The sequence below is a fragment of the Alosa alosa genome, chromosome 19 (assembly GCF_017589495.1).
Source record: "Alosa alosa isolate M-15738 ecotype Scorff River chromosome 19, AALO_Geno_1.1, whole genome shotgun sequence".
Taxonomy (NCBI): domain Eukaryota; kingdom Metazoa; phylum Chordata; class Actinopteri; order Clupeiformes; family Clupeidae; genus Alosa; species Alosa alosa.
This window is the reverse complement of record NC_063207.1, coordinates 7,034,786-7,055,312: the sequence shown is the minus strand read 5'-3', so window position 1 is coordinate 7,055,312 and position 20,527 is coordinate 7,034,786. Positions and strand designations below refer to the sequence as shown.

Here is a 20,527-nt window from a genome sequence, read left to right as displayed (position 1 = left end):
CCTTGATCTCTTTATTTCTTCTTGTTATGTACAGTGGGTTTTGTCATCTCTTTATTTCTTCTTGTTATGTACAGTGGGTTTTCCTTCACTTCCTGTTTCTTCTCTATCACTCTCTCCATCACACCCTCTCTCCACCTCCATAATAATACCTCTCTCTCTCTCTTCCTCAACCCAATCTCTCTTCCTCTCTCTCTCTCTCTTTCTCTCTCTTTCCCTCTCTCTCCCCTCTCCCTCCCTCTCTCTCTCCCTCTCTCTCTCTCTCTCTCTCTCCCTCTCCCCTCCTGCTCTCTCCAGATGTTGTGTGTTGGCCCCATGAGGAAGCTGAGGGAGATGTATTAATACATGCTATTGATTAGATCAGGACCCCTGACAGTCATTTGCAGAGATACCATCTGGCTGCTGTTCCAATGCCTTCACCCAAACAGGACGCGACACCTTATTAATCTCAACCGCTGTGCTATAGACAGCTTCCCTCTCCTCCCTGCCGACACACACACACACACACACACACACACACACACACACACACACACACACACACACACACAGCCAGCCGGACCTGAAGGGTGCAAGAAATTAAGGTTATTACACAAATCGAGCCATATGGTCCAAATATTTCAGAGCCGAAATTTACTAGGCAATAAAAATGGCTGCTGCCTAGCTAATGGTGTAAATTACAGTTTAACCACAGCTCTAATGATGTCCTTCTGCTGCCTGAAGCCACTCTTACATGAAGGACATTGTTTAAAAAATACCCAGTAGAAAAAAGAGGGGGAGGAAAAAAGCCTGCAGAGAGAGTGAGAGAGAAAACAGAGAGAGAGAGAGAGAGAGAGAAGGGGGTGGGGTGCGTCAACAGCATGTTTACAATCTGTTAGTTTATCATTAAGAACACAGCGAAGGCTGCATAAACATAATGGGCAAGCGCCAGAGCGTGGCTCTCCTCACCAAGGGAAGCGTTGGGCCATGATCGAGGCGGGCGACGCGGCACGCCATGCACCGAAGATCTGAAGCGCATTCTGAGCAGGTAGCCGGGGCCAGCACGAACAGAACGGCTGCTAATAACCCATTCATTAAAAGGACAAACACCCCCTTAAAGAGACCCCCACTTTTAATTGAATTGGTCGCCGGTTGGGGTCGGATGCCGACGCTGTTAGCACGCCTGTTAATGATCTGGCACGTAGCTGCTTTAAGTGTGGCATGGATTTTTTCTGTGTCGCAATGGCGTTAATGGGTTGATAGCGGCGTTGATGTCTTGGCGATGTCTTGGCGTGTGGTAATCTGTTAGTGTGTTTTCATTGAGATCTGATTATCATGCTTTTCTCCTTCTGTGGCAGGATCAAATGTGAGTGCTTCATTGAAGGCTTTCCAGGCTAGTTTCACAGTCGACTGCACAGGCCTGGAGGCGCTGTTAGCATCTAGCGCTCGCTGAGAGTAAAGGCTTCCTCGTGGTTAAAAACAGCACTTGCACCTGTAACTGGGCTGCGGTGGTGGTTGTGAGTCCGTATCAGTGCTCAGGCTTTAAGAAGAGCCAGGCGATTATCCACTTTTGCCAGGACTGTACGAGCTGGGCTGGTCTGACTGTGTCTGTCTGTCTGCCTTTGTGCGCCTTACCTACTACTGCAGTGCAAACGGCCACAGAATGTCCATGTGCATGCTTGCAGGGCTGTAAGGGTTTGTGTGAGTGTCAGGAAGTAAAAACGATATTGTTCAACATGCTGTTGTCATCACAGTATACATTGTGGATGTTGTCGTTATTAGCTCGAACGATACTTTAAAACTTTACTTAACAGCAAGAGAGATATTTTAAAACTTAAGTTAATAGCAAGAGAGATAGTTTAAAACTGTAGTTAATAGCTAGAGAAATACTTTAAAACTGTAGTTTTTAGCTAGAGCAATACTTTAAAACTGTTGTTATGTTTCATGGTCCAGGCTGCACTTGGCTGTTTTTGTTGCCGTTTTTGGAGCCTGGGCTGTCTACAGAGGCTTTTTTTTTTTTTTACAGTGTATTCAGGCGACAGGCAGCTAGCGGATTGTGAGGAGATGTTTGCTGTATGTGACAGAAACCGCTTAACATCACTTAGAGCACCTTTAAGACTGTACTTTCTTGCAGTTATTGTTGGCAGTATTTGGTGGATGGGCCTGAAGTCATCTAACAATGGCACAGACACCACTCCATAATAGACTGTGTCCTCCAACAGACCGTGACTAGGATGGCCAGGATAGACTGTGTCCTCCCATAGGCCATGACTGTGATGACCATGATAGACTCTCCTCCCCTCCTCCGGTGTGGCTGTAGAAGCCTCTCAGACCCTCTTAGCGGTACCCTCGTGGCATTTTAATGGCCCGTCCCTGTGGTGTCGTTTAAGCCGAGGCGACCCGAGGCCAGTGCTTGACCCGGCGGTCTGGAGATGCTGAGGTTCCCGTGACGACGTCCTCCAGCCTCCGCTGATGCTCTGAGGAGAGGCCAAACGGGACTGGAGAGGGCAGCCTGAAGTGTGACCAGTGTGTGTGTGTGTGTGTGTGTGTGTGTGTGTGTTCAGAGGTGCAGGGTGCAGGGAGAAGAGGGGGGTGGGTGGTAGGAGGGGAGAGCAGGAGAGGACTGGAGTGGCCTCATCAGACCTGGGGCTGATACACAGGGTCTAGCCTCTACCCCAACCCAGCACCCCCTCACACACACACACACACACACACACACACACACACACACACACACTCACACACTCCCACAAGCCCTTCTCTTCAAACCCTCCATGCTGCCCCTCTATACACACATGGACATGCACAAGCGCACACACACACACACACACACACACACACACACACACACACACACACACACACACACGTGCGCCCTCTTCACCCATTGATTTAAGGGCTCTTCACCTGATTGGAGCCCTCTCCCTCAGTGCAGCCCCCGTTTGAACCGTCTCACACATAATTAACACTTTGCCGATGTGTGTGTGTGTGTGTGTGTGTGTGTGTGTGCTTTTGGGTAAGAGTAGTGGTCAGGAAAGGAGTGGAGAGGAGCGTCTCTGTGAAGCCTGTTGCTGAAGCTCAGCCCAGCTCAGCCCTTGGAGGAGGTCTGCGATGACCCTTGCGTTCTGGAGTGTGTGTGTGTGTGTGTGTGTGAGGTGGTGAGATGTTAAGCGCCAGTGAGGGCTGCTGCTAATGATAACAGCCCTCCAGACAGACAGACAGACACTCCTCCTCAGGAACCTCACAGGGCTGCAGTTTGCACAGGCTACATGCTAATCTACCCTTCTTAAGAAAGGATCCTCACAACGCTGCAGTTTGCACAGGCTACATGCTAATCTACCCTTCTTAAGAAAGGATCCTCAATAACGCTGCAGTTTGCACAGGCTACATGCTAATCTACCCTTCTTAAGAAAGGATCCTCCTGCAACGCTGCAGTTTGCACAGGCTACATGCTAATCTACCCTTCTTAAGAAAGGACCCTCCTACGCTGCAGTTTGCACAGGCTACATGCTAATCTACCCTTCTTAAGAAAGGACCCTCACAACGCTGCAGTTTGCACAGGCTACATGCTAATCTACCCTTCTTAAGAAAGGATCCTCACAACGCTGCAGTTTGCACAGGCTACATGCTAATCTACCCTTCTTAAGAAAGGACCCTCACAACACTTCTTAAGGAATGTGCACTTATCTGTCTGTCTGTCTATCTGTCTATGTATGTATCTATCTATTTGTCTGTCTGTCTATCTATGTCTCCCTCTCTCTCTGTGTACAGTATATATACAGTATATACTGTATATATATATATATATCTGTGTGTGTGTGTGTGTTGTGTGTTTGTATCTGTCTGTTATCTTCATCCATATTCTTTCCACCCCTCCATTGTTTTTCTCTTTCATTCTTTTTTCATTCTTTTGTATTTTCCTTATGTTTGTATATATATATCATCATAGGATAAAGGACTTATCCTAAATCACATTATGTTTGTATATATATCATCATAGGATAAAGGACTTATCCTAAATCACATTATGTTTGTATATATATCATCATAGGATAAAGGACTTATCCTAAATCACATTATGTTTGTATATATATCATCATAGGATAAAGGACTTATCCTAAATCACATTATGTTTGTATATATATCATCATAGGATAAAGGACTTATCCTAAATCACATTATGTTTGTAAATATATCATCATAGGATAAAGGACTTATCCTAAATCACATTATGTTTGTATATATATCATCATAGGATAAAGGACTTATCCTAAATCACATTATGTTTGTAAATATATCATCATAGGATAAAGGACTTATCCTAAATCACATTTTGCCTCATGGTGGTAGCTATGTTACCTAATCTGTAAATTACTGTATTGAGTGATACATTGAGTGATGCGCACACACACACACACACACACACACGCACACACACACAAACACACACAAACACACACGCAGGCACACAAACCTGCATGCACGCACGCGCACACACACACACACACACACACACACACGCAGGCACACAAACCTGCATGCACGCACGCAGACACACACACACACACACACACACACACACACACGCAGGCACACAAACCTGCATGCACGCACGCACACACACACACACATACACACACAGGGTATTGTGTGTTTGCAGAAATGAGAGCAGTCGCTGCGTGATTGGCTGCTCCCCCGCCGCTCTCTGGCCAGCCGTGTGGCCTCAAGCCGCCAAAAACAATCATGGCTGCCAGTATGAGGTGGGCATGCCTCGCCGTCGCCACGGCGCCCCGCATCCGCATCCCCATCCGCGCAGGATTACCCAGCAGCCCCCTCCCACTAGCTCCTCTGGCCAGAGAGGCTGTCCCAGTAGCAGTGTGTTGGTATTTCTGACCACACACACACACACACACACACACACACACACACACACACTTACACTTTGCTAGTGGACATGTACTACCCTGAGTGAACCACCACTCGTGCTGGTACGGTAACTTCGAGCTAAATATGTGATGTCATCATGAACCACTCACCTTCATCTCGTTTATTTAGCGCATACTTTCTGTTTATTTAGCGCATACTTTCTGTTCAGCTGTAGTGTATACAAATAATGCTACTAATATTACATTTCACAATAGTAATTCTAATCATGCAAAATGCTATGAATTTCATTTATAAATTGAGCATCATGTACAATTCAATAGTGTCCCATTTGATATGATATTTTCCGTAAGCTTCTCTTATAGAATATATATAATAAAGGCCAATATGTGTAAACGCGTTGGTAGTTCTAGTAGTGTATGTACTCTACATTTTCCTTTGTTCTTTTTCAAATTGCACAGACATACAGATAGTGTCATATCTGTTTTTTATATTCTCAGTACTATGCTGATTGAGCCTACTGTATGTGTTATGTTGGCTTGTCGTCTCTTCAGCGATATCTGTCCAGGCTGTTTGTAGTGTCCTGTCTTCTCCCCATGTTCCCGTGCTCGTGCTTGAGTAGTGCAGACCTGCCCTCTGATGGCCTTTCCAGATGAATGCATGAGGAGGGCCGTTACACCTTTAAATGCATAATTTACTCTTGCCTAATCTTACATGTGCGCAGAATACATCACCTGCTGAGGGCCCCGCCGTAACAATCCATGTTATATTCTCAGCTCCTTTGATGTTGCCAGATTAATGGTTTTTGTACCGGCTAAAAAAAAGAAAGTGGTGGAGATTCCTGGGAGTTCTCTCTCTTTCTCTCTCTCTCTCTCTCTCTTTCTCTCTCTCTCTCTCTTTGTTTCTCTCTCTCTCTCGGCTAATAAATGGCAACCCCGGCTGAATTGCGCTGCAGTCGTTGCCGCGGCGACAGTGCGTCTGCTGTATGCAAATGAGGCTGTCCCGCACCTTTGAAGGGTCAAGAATGTGCGCTCTGGTCTAATCAGCATAATTGTTGTGACAAATACACATGGTTATTCTTCATTAAAATCATGGCCGGCCCTGGGCACTCCCTGCGCTGTCGCAGGAAATAACACACACCAGAGGAAAGAGCATGGGACGGGAGGAACCTGAGCTCACACTCACACACACTCCCTCGCTCACTCACACACTCCCTCCCTCACTCACACACACACTACCTCATTCACACACACACACACACTTCCTCACTCATATACACACTCTCTCACTGACACACACTCCCCCTCACTCACACACACACTTACTTGCTTAAAGACAGAGGAGAGGCCTAAAGCGAGGTGCTAAATGACCAAAGGAATGGCTGAGTACGAGCTACTGAAGTGGTGTATTCCGCTGGAAACACACACACACACACACACACAGGCGAGCGAGCAGCAGCCCATCAGACACCTCTCTGATCCCCACCCCACCCTCGCATGCATAATGCAATCGGCACACGCCTACCCTCTCCCTCAATTACCGACCTGCCGCCTGGTCCAGGCACCCAGCTCGCCGGCCATGTGCTTTTGTCATAGCCAATAAACCCCACAGACAGCCGACACACTTAAAAGATCCACCGGTAATTCTTTTGTGCTTTTGTTTTAAAGTCTTTATGAATATTTATAGGTGCACATATGTGCACACAAAAGACAAAGAGAGAGAAAAAAAACTGTGGGTTTTGCATATGTTGCAGATTAAATAAATGTAAAAAAAAATATGTTGCATGTTTCTTATGAATCTTCTTCCTTAAATATATCCCAAACCCTTTTCTAAGTCTACTGTTTATGATATGCAGTGTAATTTCAATGATTTCATATGGAAATGCTCCCGAGAGCCCCCTTGATTCAGCCACACACCCCTCTTTCCCTTTCTCCTAATGAAAACTTAAACACCTTCACTTTTAGGGATGCGAAGCTGTAAACATTTATTTAGAAATCTATAACAAAAAATCAATTCTCTTAGTCGCTTTTTAATGGCTGCCTTGAGCGTCTCGGCTGAGCAAGCAGGCGCTTGTTAATGCGGAGAGGACGTGTGTGTGTGTGTGTGTGTGTGTGTGTGAGTGTGTGTGTGTGTTTGGGTAAAAGTGTTTGATAGCATTGCCATCTAGGGGCGGACCCTCCGTCTCGGCACTAAAATAAAAACCCAACCAAGCAGCTGTTGCTATTGACAGTGTGCATATGTTTTCTGCTTTATGGTCCACATGCTTTCCATATTTCAGCACGTAAAACAGCTACCTTTAACCGCCCCAGAAGCTCCCCGCCACGTAATGGATTTCTAGGGTTTAATCTGTCAGGGGAAGATTATTGTTTGCACTCTGGCTTACGCCTGTTGTTTTTCTGGCACTGGTTAAGTGGATCCATTTACAAAGGAAAAGCTTTGCTCTTTTAATTTCACTCTTCTTTTCTCTCTCTCTCTCTCTCTCTCTCTCTTTCTATCTCTGTTTCTCTTTCTTTCTCTCATCCTGTCTTGTGACAGGGGAGTTATTAATCCTGTTTGCTGTTTAAAAACATGTAGAAGAAATAACTATTTACAAACCCCAGTTATCAGGACCACATCCTGCCAGCATTGTGTGTGTGTGTGTGTGTGTGTGTGTGTGTGTGTGTGTGTGTGTGTGTGTGTGTGTGTGTGTGTGTGTGTGTTGTGTGTGTGTGTGTGTGTGTGTGTGTGTGTGTGTGTGTGTGTGTGTGTGTGTGTGTGTGTGTGTGTGTGTGTGTGTGGGTATGTTTGTGTGTTCTCTCTCAAACAGAGGCGTCTGTATTTATGCTAATGTCCCAGCAGCATGCTAGCAGTTCTGTCTGCTAGCGGCAGCTGTGCAGAAATGGGCTAACTGCAGAAAGCCCATCCTGATTAATCCCATCTAAAGCCAAACACAGGCACGCCGCACGGGTGTGTGTGTGTGTGTGTGTGTGTGTGTGTGTACACTCCCAAACCCCAGGCTTACCCAAGACTGCTGACACGCAGGACCCAGGGCCCCTTCAGAAAACATGACATGAACATGCAGAAAATCAATTTGCAGAATAAACTCTGAGCTTTTTTGCATAAACACACAAGCTGACACTCACGTCTGGTGTCGTCGGAGAGCTACGGAGTGCTGCTGGGATTCAAATGGAAGAGGAACGTCCAGCAAACTCACCCAGTGGGAACTTACTGCTCTGCAGTTGCTTTTTTGTTCTCTTTTTGTTTTCATCAAACATCCGCTTTCATTTCTGCCTGTGAACCAATGTACTGCATTTTCATCCAGTAGGTTTGGAATTGTGTTCGTTTGAAGGCAATTCTGGGGTTCATCGATTAGAAAATAAGCTAGTAGCTAAGATACTTTTATTTATTTTTATTATCATTTACTTTTCTTTACATTTAATATTTTTTCAAGAGAATGCATATATTACATCTACATCTACTAAAACAGCATACGTTTGACACTCATCAATATCCGTATGTGTGTGTGTGTGTGTGTGTTGCAGGGGGACAGCCTGCAGGCCCATGTGTTCGGTCTGGAGCCCTACACCACCTACAGTGTGCGCGTGGAGGCGGTGAACGGAGCGGGCAGCGTGTCCAGTCCCTGGGCGGCCGTGCGCACACTGGACGCCTCACCCAGCGGCCTGGCCAACTTCAGCGTGGAGAAGAGGGAGCAGGGACGCGCTCTGCTGCTGATCTGGGATCAGCCGGCCGTACCCAACGGAGACATCAAGGTAGGAGGAGGAGGCAGGAAGCGCATCACAGGGTGGAGACAGGGAGCGCATCACAGGGAGGAGACAGGAAACGCATCACAGGGTGGAGACAGGAAACGCATCACAGGGAGGAGACAGGAAACGCATCACAGGGAGGAGACAGGAAACGCATCACAGGGTGGAGACAGGAAACACATCACAGGGAGGAGGCAGGAAGCTCATCGCAGGGTGGAGACAGGAAACGCATCACAGGGAGGAGACAGGAAACGCATCACAGGGAGGAGACAGGAAACGCATCACAGGGTGGAGACAGGAAACACATCACAGGGAGGAGGCAGGAAGCTCATTGCAGGGTGGAGACAGGGAACGCATCACAGGGAGGAGACAGGAAACGCATCACAAGGTGGAGACAGGAAATGAAACGCATCACAGGGAGGAGGCAGGAAGCGCATCACAGGGTGGATACAGGAAGCGCATCACAGGGTGGAGACAGAAAACGCATCACAGGGAGGAGACAGGAAACGCATCACAGGGTGGAGACAGGAAGTGCATCACAGGGTGGAGACAGAAAACGCATCACAGGGTGGAGTCAGGAAACACATCACAGGGAGGAGACAGGAAACGCATCACAGGGAGGAGACAGAAAACGCAATCTTTTTTTTCAGACGTAGTTACAGTTATGTGTTTGTATCATTGACAATGAAATCACTGCATGAAATGTTTTATATGACACATTTTGTGTGTATTGCATTGTGTGTGTGTGTGTGTGTGTGTGTGTGTGTGTGTGTGTGTGCGTGTGTGTGTGTGTGTGTGTCTGCAGATGTATAACATCTATAACGAGGGTAATCTGGAGTTCAGTGGGCTCTCGCGCCAGTTCCTGTTCCGCCGGCTGGAGCCCTTCACCACCTACACGCTGGCACTGGAGGCCTGCACGGCCGCTGGATGCACCCGCACGCCCCCGCAGCCAATCACCACTGAGGAAGCACCCCCTTCCGCCCCGCCCCCTCTGGTGGCTGAGCCAATCAGTGCCAACCGCGTGCAGCTGCACTGGCTTCCGCCCACGCACCCCAATGGCCGCATCCTTCAGTATCGGGTCATGGCGGTGACCTTGGACGCGGGCAGGTCAAGGACGGAGGAGGAGGACCTGCAGAGGGCAAAGGTCGTGTTTACGGAGAACGACACGCGGGCCAGCAGCTTCTCCCATAACGTGACGGGGCTGCAGCCGTGGAGCGTGTACGCTTTCTTCGTGAGGGTGGTCAACGCGGCCGGCCACGCAGACAGCCCCTGGCTCACCGTGCGCACCAAGCAGGCCTCTCCGCGGGGATTAGCTGCTCCGTCTGTCAATCACGTGGAGGGGAACCCCTACGCGCTGGAGGTGTCGTGGGCCCCTCCCCTCGAGAGCAACGGCGTTCTGCTGACCTATCGCATCCTGCGCAACAACGTCAGCTTCCATTTCAGCTTCGACTCGGGCGTCCTCAGCTACACAGACGTGGACCTGCTGCCCTACGGCGTCTACGGCTACGCCATCGTGGCGTGCACCGCCGAGGGCTGCGTCACCAGCGACCCGACCGAGATCCGAACCCTGGAGGCTCCCCCCGCCACAGTGGAACCTCCCACGGCCACCAACGTCACGGCGCACTCTGCCAGCGTCTCCTGGAGCGTACCATCCATCCAGAACGGGGAGATCACCCTCTATGTCCTGCTGGTGGACGGGGAGGAGGTGTATCGCGGGAGGAGGCTGACAGCACTAGTGTCCACTCTGCTGCCGTACACCCAGTACGAGCTGACCCTGAGGGCCTGCACCAACGGGGGCTGCACCGCCAGCGCCCCCGCACCCCTGCACACGCGGGAGGCCCCCCCGGCCGACCTTCAGGCGCCCATGCTCAAGGTCACGGGCTCGGAGTCGGTGGAGGTGACCTGGAGGGAGCCGGGGCGGCCCAACGGGGTCATCACGGGCTACGAGCTGCGCAGGGACGGACAGCTGGTGTACGTGGGGAACGACACACGGTGAGAGACATGCAGCCTCTGTGTGTGTGTGTGTGTGTGTGTGTGTGTGTGTGTGTGTGTGTGTGCGTGTGTGCGTGTGTGTGTGCGTGTGTGTGTGCGTGTGCTGTGTTTCCCTCCCCAGGTATGAAGTGTGTGTATGTATGACAGTAGGAATCAGACAGCGAAAAAGCCACACTCTGACATGCTCAAATATTTTATTTAAATTGAGAAAAGCAACTATAACAGCTATAACCGATTAATTCAATCTTATGAGGCTGAAGAAAATTATCAGCCTCCAAAATTAGTCACCATAACTAGTCATACTGAAAATACTATAGTCTCTTAATGGCATCACAAAAAAGGACCTTGGTGCAGTACTGGGAGTTGGCTGTACTACTTATTCACAGTAGGTCTTAGAGAAATAAATACTTAGTATTTCAAATGTGCCAAAGAAAATTAAATGAATTTGTAGGAATTACATTCAGTAACTCACTTCAGCTTGCTATCAGACCCTTTGAATGAAATCCCCCTACTAGTTGTAATGTGTTTTGAGCGTAACTGTGTGTGATGACTGTGGAGTGCTGTGCCCGACCTGCCTGCAGGTACCACGACTTCACGCTGCTGCCCAGTGTGGAGTACAGCTACGCGGTGACCGCCAACAACAGCCAGGGTGCCGCCATCAGCCCCGCGGCCGTGGCCCGCACGCGGCCCTCGGCGCCCTCTGGTGTCGCCCCGCCCAAACTGCAGGCCACCGGCGCGGCCAGCGTGCTGGTGCAGTGGGAAGCTCCGGCACAGCCCAACGGCGCCATCCTCAGCTACTCCGTGTACAGCCGCGACCCGGCCGAGCCCAGCAGCCGGCGCCACCTCTTCCCCCCCGAGCACAGCGCCTTCCAGAGCCGGTCCACCAGCCTCACCGGACTCAAACCCCACTACAGGTACACGGGGCTACACACACACTTATCACCGGACTCAAACCTCACTACAGGTACACAGGCCTACACACACACTTATCACCGGACTCAAACCTCACTACAGGTAGGCAGGGCTACACACACACTTATCACCAGACTCAAACCTCACTACAGGTTATACTCTTACACACTCTTATCACAGGTACACAGGGCTACACACACACTTATCACCGGACTCAAACCCACTACAGGTACACAGGGCTATACACTCTCAACCCACACTACAGGTACACAGCGCTATACACTCTCAACCCACACTACAGGTACACAGCGCTATACACTCTACACTCCACACTACAGGTACACAGCGCTATACACTCTCAACCCACACTACAGGTACACAGCGCTATACACTCTCAACCCACACTACAGGTACACAGGGCTATACACTCTACACTCCACACTACAGGTTCAGAGGGTCGTGCAGTCTTGCACAGTGCTGCAGTTTTATAGTCATCCACTTTTACACAGTTTTACAGTCTAATGTCAGTCTTCTGTGTGGTCTTGCAGCGTCTTGCAGGCTTACCCAGACAGTTGTGTACAGTCATTTGCAGGCTTACCCAGACAGTTGTGTACAGTCATTTGCAGGCTTACCCAGAAAGTTGTGTACAGTCATTTGCAGCCCCCCCTCTACACATGGCACTATCAGACAGGGTGCTGTTTCTGCAGTGAGAGGCGTCTCTTTTCCGTTGTTTCGTATCGGCAGTAAGCACTGGGCGCCTCACAGTTAGTGCGCCTGTTGCACCTCGCATTTTTGCTGATGCACCTGAGCACCTTGAATTGGAAAAAGTTCAACAGCGAGCGTTATTTGCGATTGTATTAAAACGTAGTAGTGCACCTCACGTTTTACAAGCAGCAAAACCGCTCCCTGTGTGATCGCACCCTGACCCAGTTTTAAACGTTGAGCATTTGCATTTGATTGAGTGTTCTCAGCATGCCCCAACAGAAGGATATTGAAAATTCTGCCGAGCTTTATTTCATACCAGGCTCTTTCTAGAATGTATGATTTTGTTTATATTTATTGGGAAGGATAAAACAAGCAGATGTCTTACAGCCTGATAAAATTATAACAAATGCTTAGTTTGAAATAACGGTACCGTACCGTAAACGTATACTGGGGCATGTCCTAAATCTCACCCTGCTGTCCTTAACACCTCCGATCATTCATCGCATGTCATTGAGCATCCTTAACTAGAAGAGGGGGAGAGAGCGGAGGGGCGGAAGAGCCTGATAGAGAGAGAGACAGCGGAGGGATAGGAGTCACCCTTGGGGTTTTGGTCATGTGTCGGTGCGGCGCGGCGGAGGCAAAGCCCGGTAAGAGATAGGAGCCCCATTCAAATGCGCGCTGATTAAAGGGGTGGTCGGCCGCATGCGTATGTTGAAGTGAAATACTGATAAGCTGGGGATAATAATACCCCTTCAGCTTTATCATCACGCCATCACTGCCTCCCCCAGACGACCTTCTCTACGTTCACCTCTCCACTCTCTTGTTCACTCTCTCTCTCTTTTTCACTGTCTCTGTCTCTCTGTCACTTTTTCTCTCTTCCTATCTATCTCTCTCTCCTCTCTTTGTCTCTCTTTCACTACCCTTCTCTTTCTCTTTCCTTCCTTCTCTTATTGTCTCTCTCCCTCCCCTTTTCCCCCTTCTCTCTTTCTTTCCCTCTCTCTCTCACTCTCTCCATCTATCTGCCTATCTGTGTATCTCTCTCTCTCTATCTGTGTCTCTCTCCCCTTCTTTCTCTCTCTCTCACTTTATCTTTCTTTCACTCTCCTTCTCTCTGTCTCTCTCTCTGTCTTCCTCTCCCCTTTCTCTCTCTCCCCTCTCTCTCTCTCCCTTTCTCTCTCTATCTGTGTCTCTCTTCCCATCTTTTCCCCATCTGTGTCTCTCCCCCCTTCTTTTCTCTCTTTCTCTCCTCTTTTCTCTGTATCTCTCCCCCTCTCCCTCTCCCCCCCCTCTCTCTCCCTTCTCCTCTCCTTGGTTCTAATGCCAGCGAGCTGATCAGGGGAAAGCACCTGGGAGGTGCTGCTTGCCAGGGCTGGCAGTGGGCCTGCAGTCACTTTGAGTGAGAGCAGAGCACAGGAGAGGAGAGGAGATGAAAGTGTCTCCGGTGGTGGTCAGGCGTTTTTGTGTGTTTGATGAGGTCGGGGGATTTTTCACTTTCATCGTGGGGGGAACGATGAGGTGAGAGAAGGGGAGAGAGAGAGAGGGAGGAAAGAGGGGAAGGAGGAACAGATAGCACTGACCCTGCCAGGAGGCAGATTCCAGCCCCATATAGCCCAGAATAACAGAAAGAGCTGGAAAACATCACATAAAAGGCAAAGCATTATGAGGTCAATGGGTTGGAGGGGAGAGCACACGATTGAAATGGAGGCTGTTTCTCATGCCAACCTCACCTCATGCCAACCTCACCTCATGCCAACCTCACCTCATGCCAACCTCACCTCATGCCAACCTCACCTCATGCCAACCTCACCTCATGCCAACCTCACCTCATGCCAACCTCACCTCATGCCAACCTCACCTCATGCCAACCTCACCTCATGCCAACCTCACCTCATGCCAACCTCACCTCATGCCATACACCTCCCACGAGTACCAGGTACATACAGTATGCCAACCTCACCTCATGCCAACCTCACCTCATGCCAACCTCACCTCATGCCAACCTCACCTCATGCCAACCTCACCTCATGCCAACCTCACCTCATGCCAACCTCACCTCATGCCAACCTCACCTCATGCCAACCTCACCTCATGCCAACCTCACCTCATGCCAACCTCACCTCATGCCAACCTCACCTCATGCCAACCTCACCTCATGCCAACCTCACCTCATGCCAACCTCACCTCATGCCAACCTCACCTCATGCCAACCTCACCTCATGCCAACCTCACCTCATGCCAACCTCACCTCATGCCAACCTCACCTCATGCCAACCTCACCTCATGCCATACACCTCCCACGAGTACCAGGTACATACAGTATGCCAACCTCACCTCATGCCATACACCGCCTACGAGTAACAGGTATGCATGCCAACCTCACCTCATGCCATACACCTCCCACGAGTACCAGGTACATACAGTATGCCAACCTCACCTCATGCCATACACCTCCCACGAGTACCAGGTACATACAGTATGCCAACCTCACCTCGTGCCATACACCTCCCACGAGTACCAGGTACATACAGTATGCCAACCTCACCTCATGCCATACACCTCCCACGAGTACCAGGTACATATGCCAACCTCACCTCATGCCAACCTCACCATGCCATACACCTCCCACGAGTACCAGGTACATACAGTATGCCAACCTCACCATGCCATACACCTCCCACGAGTACCAGGTACATATGCCAACCTCACCTCATGCCATACACCTCCCACGAGTACCAGGTACATATGCCAGCCTCACCTCATGCCATACACCTCCCACGAGTACCAGGTACATACAGTATGCCAACCTCACCTCATGCCAACCTCACCATGCCATACACCTCCCACGAGTACCAGGTACATATGCCAACCTCACCTCGTGCCATACACCTCCTACGAGTACCAGGTACATATGCCAACCTCACCTCGTGCCATACACCTCCTACGAGTACCAGGTACATATGCCAACCTCACCTCATGCCATACACCTCCTACGAGTACCAGGTACATATGCCAACCTCACCTCATGCCATACACCTCCCACGAGTACCAGGTACATATGCCAACCTCACCTCATGCCATACACCTCCCACGAGTACCAGGTACATACAGTATGCCAACCTCACCTCGTGCCATACACCTCCCACGAGTACCAGGTACATATGCCAACCTCACCTCATGCCATACACCTCCCACGAGTACCAGGTACATACAGTATGCCAACCTCACCTCGTGCCATACACCTCCCACGAGTACCAGGTACATACAGTATGCCAACCTCACCTCGTGCCATACACCTCCCACGAGTACCAGGTACATACAGTATGCCAACCTCACCTCGTGCCATACACCTCCCACGAGTACCAGGTACATACAGTATGCCAACCTCACCTCATGCCAACCTCACCTCATGCCATACACCTCCCACGAGTACCAGGTACATATGCCAACCTCACCATGCCATACACCTCCCACGAGTACCAGGTACATACAGTATGCCAACCTCACCTCGTGCCATACACCTCCCACGAGTACCAGGTACATACAGTATGCCAACCTCACCTCGTGCCATACACCTCCCACGAGTACCAGGTACATACAGTATGCCAACCTCACCTCATGCCAACCTCACCTCATGCCATACACCTCCCACGAGTACCAGGTACATATGCCAACCTCACCATGCCATACACCTCCCACGAGTACCAGGTACATACAGTATGCCAACCTCACCTCATGCCAACCTCACCTCATGCCATACACCTCCCACGAGTACCAGGTACATATGCCAGCCTCACCTCGTGCCATACACCTCCCACGAGTACCAGGTACATATGCCAGCCTCACCTCATGCCATACACCTCCCACGAGTACCAGGTACATATGCCAGCCTCACCTCATGCCAACCTCACCATGCCATACACCTCCCACGAGTACCAGGTACATACAGTATGCCAACCTCACCTCATGCCATACACCTCCCACGAGTACCAGGTACATATGCCAGCCTCACCTCATGCCAACCTCACCATGCCATACACCTCCCACGAGTACCAGGTACATATGCCAGCCTCACCTCGTGCCATACACCTCCCACGAGTACCAGGTACATATGCCAGCCTCACCTCGTGCCATACACCTCCCACGAGTACCAGGTACATATGCCAGCCTCACCTCATGCCATACACCGCTTACGAGTAGCAGGTACATATGCCAACCTCACCTCTAACCATACACCACCTACGAGTAGCAGGTATGCATGCCAACCTCACCTCATGCCATACACCTCCTACGAGTACCAGGTACATATGCCAACCTCACCTCATGCCAACCTCACCATGCCATACACCTCCCACGAGTACCAGGTACATATGCCAACCTCACCTCATGCCATACACCTCCTACGAGTACCAGGTACATATGCCAACCTCACCTCGTGCCATACACCTCCTACGAGTACCAGGTACATATGCCAACCTCACCTCATGCCAACCTCACCTCATGCCATACACCGCCTACGAGTAGCAGGTATGCATGCCAACCTCACCTCATGCCATACACCTCCTACGAGTACCAGGTACATACAGTATGCCAACCTCACCTCATGCCATACACCGCCTACGAGTAGCAGGTATGCATGCCAACCTCACCTCATGCCAACCTCACCTCACACCATACTCTGTGTTTGAGTGCCAGGTATGCACAGCTCCAAGAATTATTTATATAGAAGACATATCAACACTTCATGAGATGTATGCACTATATAAATTAACACTTTATGGGAGGTATGTTTAAATACAGTGTTTATAATTACACTGGCCAGACACTACGCTGTCTCCCGGAATTCTGTCCGACGGGGGTCTGATCCACATCTCTCTGTCATGCATTGCCACGGAGACCTCTCTTAATTGACAGCGTACCCTTTCCAAGCGTGATAGCGCAGGTATCGGCATGTCAGACATCAGAGAGAAGAGAGGCGGATGGAGTTGATGGAGTCGATGGAGGTTTACCGGATTGTTCTGCCTTATTTATGATATGGGGGTGGAGGTGGGGTGAATGACGGACAGTGTGTGTATGTGTGTGTGTGGGGGGGGATTATTATTTTATTATTTGTGTGTGTGTGTGTGTGTGTGTGTGTGTGTCAGTATTCTTGTCCTACATTATGTACATGTCCACATGTGAACCACCCACTAATCGGGGGGGGTTAAATCTGAATCCAGTGAGTCTCATTATTACCAGTCATGATCCCAGTGAATTATTCCCCAGTGTCCTCAGACCCATACACACACACACACACACACACACACACACACACACAGTAAAGGCACGCGTATTGGAAAGACCTTTTAATGCCTGTGGGTCAGCTCCCATGGCAGCTGCTAACTGCTGGTGACATGTGACCGGATGGGGGAGATGCTATCGGTGATCAATTACACACACAGCACATGCAGATTCAGAGCTGAACTTCCACACACACACACACAGTGTATACTGATTCAGAGCTGGACATTCACACACACACAGAGCACATGCAGATTCAGAGCCGGACATTTACACACACACACAGCGTATACAGATTCAGAGCTGGACATTCACACACTCAGCGTGTGTGTAAAGGAGGCGAACTGAGCTAGCATGCTAGTTGCGCGTGTAAATCCTCACACCCCTAACCTTAAGAACGCTTCTAACTGCTGAGTTGGAAGCCTGTGCTTTTAGCTCAGTGGTTAGAGTGTTCGACTCCCATGCCGGTGTGTGTTGAGGTGGCGGGTTTGAGGCCCAAGAGCGGCGAAGGAACCGACCTCTCTGACATATGCAGATTCAGAGCTGGACATTCACACATATACACACACACAGCGTATGCAGATTCAGAGCTGGACATTCACACACACACACACACACACACACACACACACACACACAGCGTATGCAGATACAGAGCTGGACATTCACACACACACACACACAGCGTATGCAGATTCAGAGCTGGACATTCACACACACACACACACACACACACAGCATATGCAGATTCAGAGCTGGACTCTCACACACAGCTGTTAAGTCCACCAGGCTTGTTTTTGGTGAGAAGTCATAAGGGAGACAACACGTGGATAAACAGTTAGCAAAACAGTTTTATTAAAGTCAATAAGTACACTGCAGTCGCGATAAGTGTGATGGTGAGAAATAAAAGTGTAGTGTACATTTTAGACTTTAACGCAAAAAAAGCAAAACTGCAAGGCATGCTGAGAGAGAGAGGGAGGGAGAGAGGGAAAGCTTAACCCCAGCCAGGTAGCTCTGTTTATAGCACTGGTAGAGCCAACCAGGTGACTGCACCTGGTCAATAGCTCCGTCCTGCAAGACACAGACAGACATAGAGCAGGTCTTTGCGTGGTCATATCCTGCTGTTTTACACATAGAGCAGGCCTTAGCATGGGTGATCTTTCCTTCTATTTAACACATACTGTAGAGCAGGCCTTAGCATGGGTGGTCTTCCCTTCTATTTAACATATAGAGCAGGCCTTAGCATGGGTGGGTTTTCCTTCTATTTAACATATAGAGCAGACGATAGCATGGATGGTCTTCCCTTCTATTGAACACAGAGCAGGCCTTAGCATGGGTAGGTTTTCCTTCTATTTAACATATAGAGCAGGCCTTAGCATGGGTGGGTTTTCCTTCTATTTAACATATAGAGCAGGCCTTAGCATGGGTGATCTTCCCTTCTATTTAACACAGAGCAGGCCTTAGCATGGGTGATCTGTCCTTCTATTTAACACATAGAGCAGGCCTTAGCATGGGTAGGTTTTCCTTCTATTGAACACATAGAGCAGGCCTTAGCATAGGTGATCTTTCCTTCATTTAACACATACTGTAGGGCAGACCTTAGCATGGGTGGTCTTCCCTTCTATTGAACACATAGAGCAGGCCTTAGCATGGGTGTTGCTGACTGTTTTACACATAGAGCACGTCTGCATTGGTGTTCCCTACTGGGCTGTTGTCAGAACTAATTGTCTCCCCTCATTGGTTGACTTTTGGAGTGAACACAAGGACAAACTCTCAGCTGGAACTCAAACTCCAAACGATGAGCAGTCACACTTTCCCTGGCCGTTTTTTTTAAGCTCTCTGATAATTACCACTCGCACCAGACCAGTTAGCTTTTGAACCCTGTCTGCTTTTATGAGGAGCGCGTCCGTCGCCACGGCGCCTGACCCTGCCAGGGGAAAACCTGGGCGTGAGAGGAACAGTAGCCTCGCCATGTAAACCTCTGTCCATCTGAGACCAAAGAGGCTGTGTGTCCGGTGTTTTATTTTATTTAGCCGTAATTAGCCTAATTACAGCTCTGTATGCATGGCATCACGCCGCAGTAAAAACACTGATCTCGCCACAAGGACACACAGTCCCTCTGTGACTGGAAGACACACACACACACACACACACACACACACACATACACACACACACACACACATATACACACACACATACACACACACATATACATATACACACACACACACACACACACACACACACACACATACACACACACACATACACACACATATACATATACACACACACACACACACACACACACACACACACACACACACACACACACACATATACACACCTGTGTGTTAGTACCTCACTGCCATCACACACACATTGTTGCACCACCATCACAGCAATCCCCTGTGAGGACTACAGAAATACACACACATCTGAACATGTCCAAAGTGTGGGAAGCTATCCCACCAGTTACAGGAAGTGGTCAATTTAGAGCTGAGAGTCAGTGGTGTGTCTGTGTGTGTAGATGATAACCAAGCATAATGTGTGTGTGTGTGTGTGTGTGTGTGTATGTATGTTATGTGTGTGTGTGTGTGTGTGTGTGTGTGTGTGTGTGTGTGTGTGTGTGTGTATGTATCTGTGTGTGTGTGTGTGCGTGTGTGTGTGTGTGTGTGTGTGTGTGTGCGTGTGTGTGTATACATATGTGTGTGTATATGTATGTATGTATGTATGTATCTGTGTGTGTGTGTGTACATATGTATGTTATGTGTGTGTGTGTGTGTGTCAAGATGACAACATGTCACTCTCTGCTGCCCCCCTCCTTTCTGACCTTTTCCTCATCTGGGTGACAAGATGCCCTTTCTATGACCACCCACCCACCACACACACACACACACACTTCTCCATCTGGAGTGCTGACGCTGAGACGTTCCTGACACACACCCGTGCCGTCGCTGCACCCTCCTGCAGGATTGTGAATTCCACACACCCCTGTGTGTGGCAGCAGTGGCTGCGGTCCCTGCGTATTGCCT

At 49.4% G+C, this 20,527-nt stretch overlaps 1 protein-coding gene across 1 annotated transcript in view; it reads left to right on the top strand.

The window, feature by feature from the left end:
- The window catches only part of ush2a (Usher syndrome 2A (autosomal recessive, mild)), a 303,512-nt gene that overhangs the window by 265,964 nt on the left and 17,021 nt on the right, over positions 1-20,527 (top strand). Inside the window, 5 exon segments of the mRNA XM_048228289.1 lie at positions 8,382-8,609; positions 9,409-10,595; positions 11,177-11,509; positions 11,846-11,917; positions 16,037-16,265. Of these exon segments, the coding sequence (XP_048084246.1) occupies positions 8,382-8,609; positions 9,409-10,595; positions 11,177-11,509; positions 11,846-11,917; positions 16,037-16,265 (2,049 nt within the window).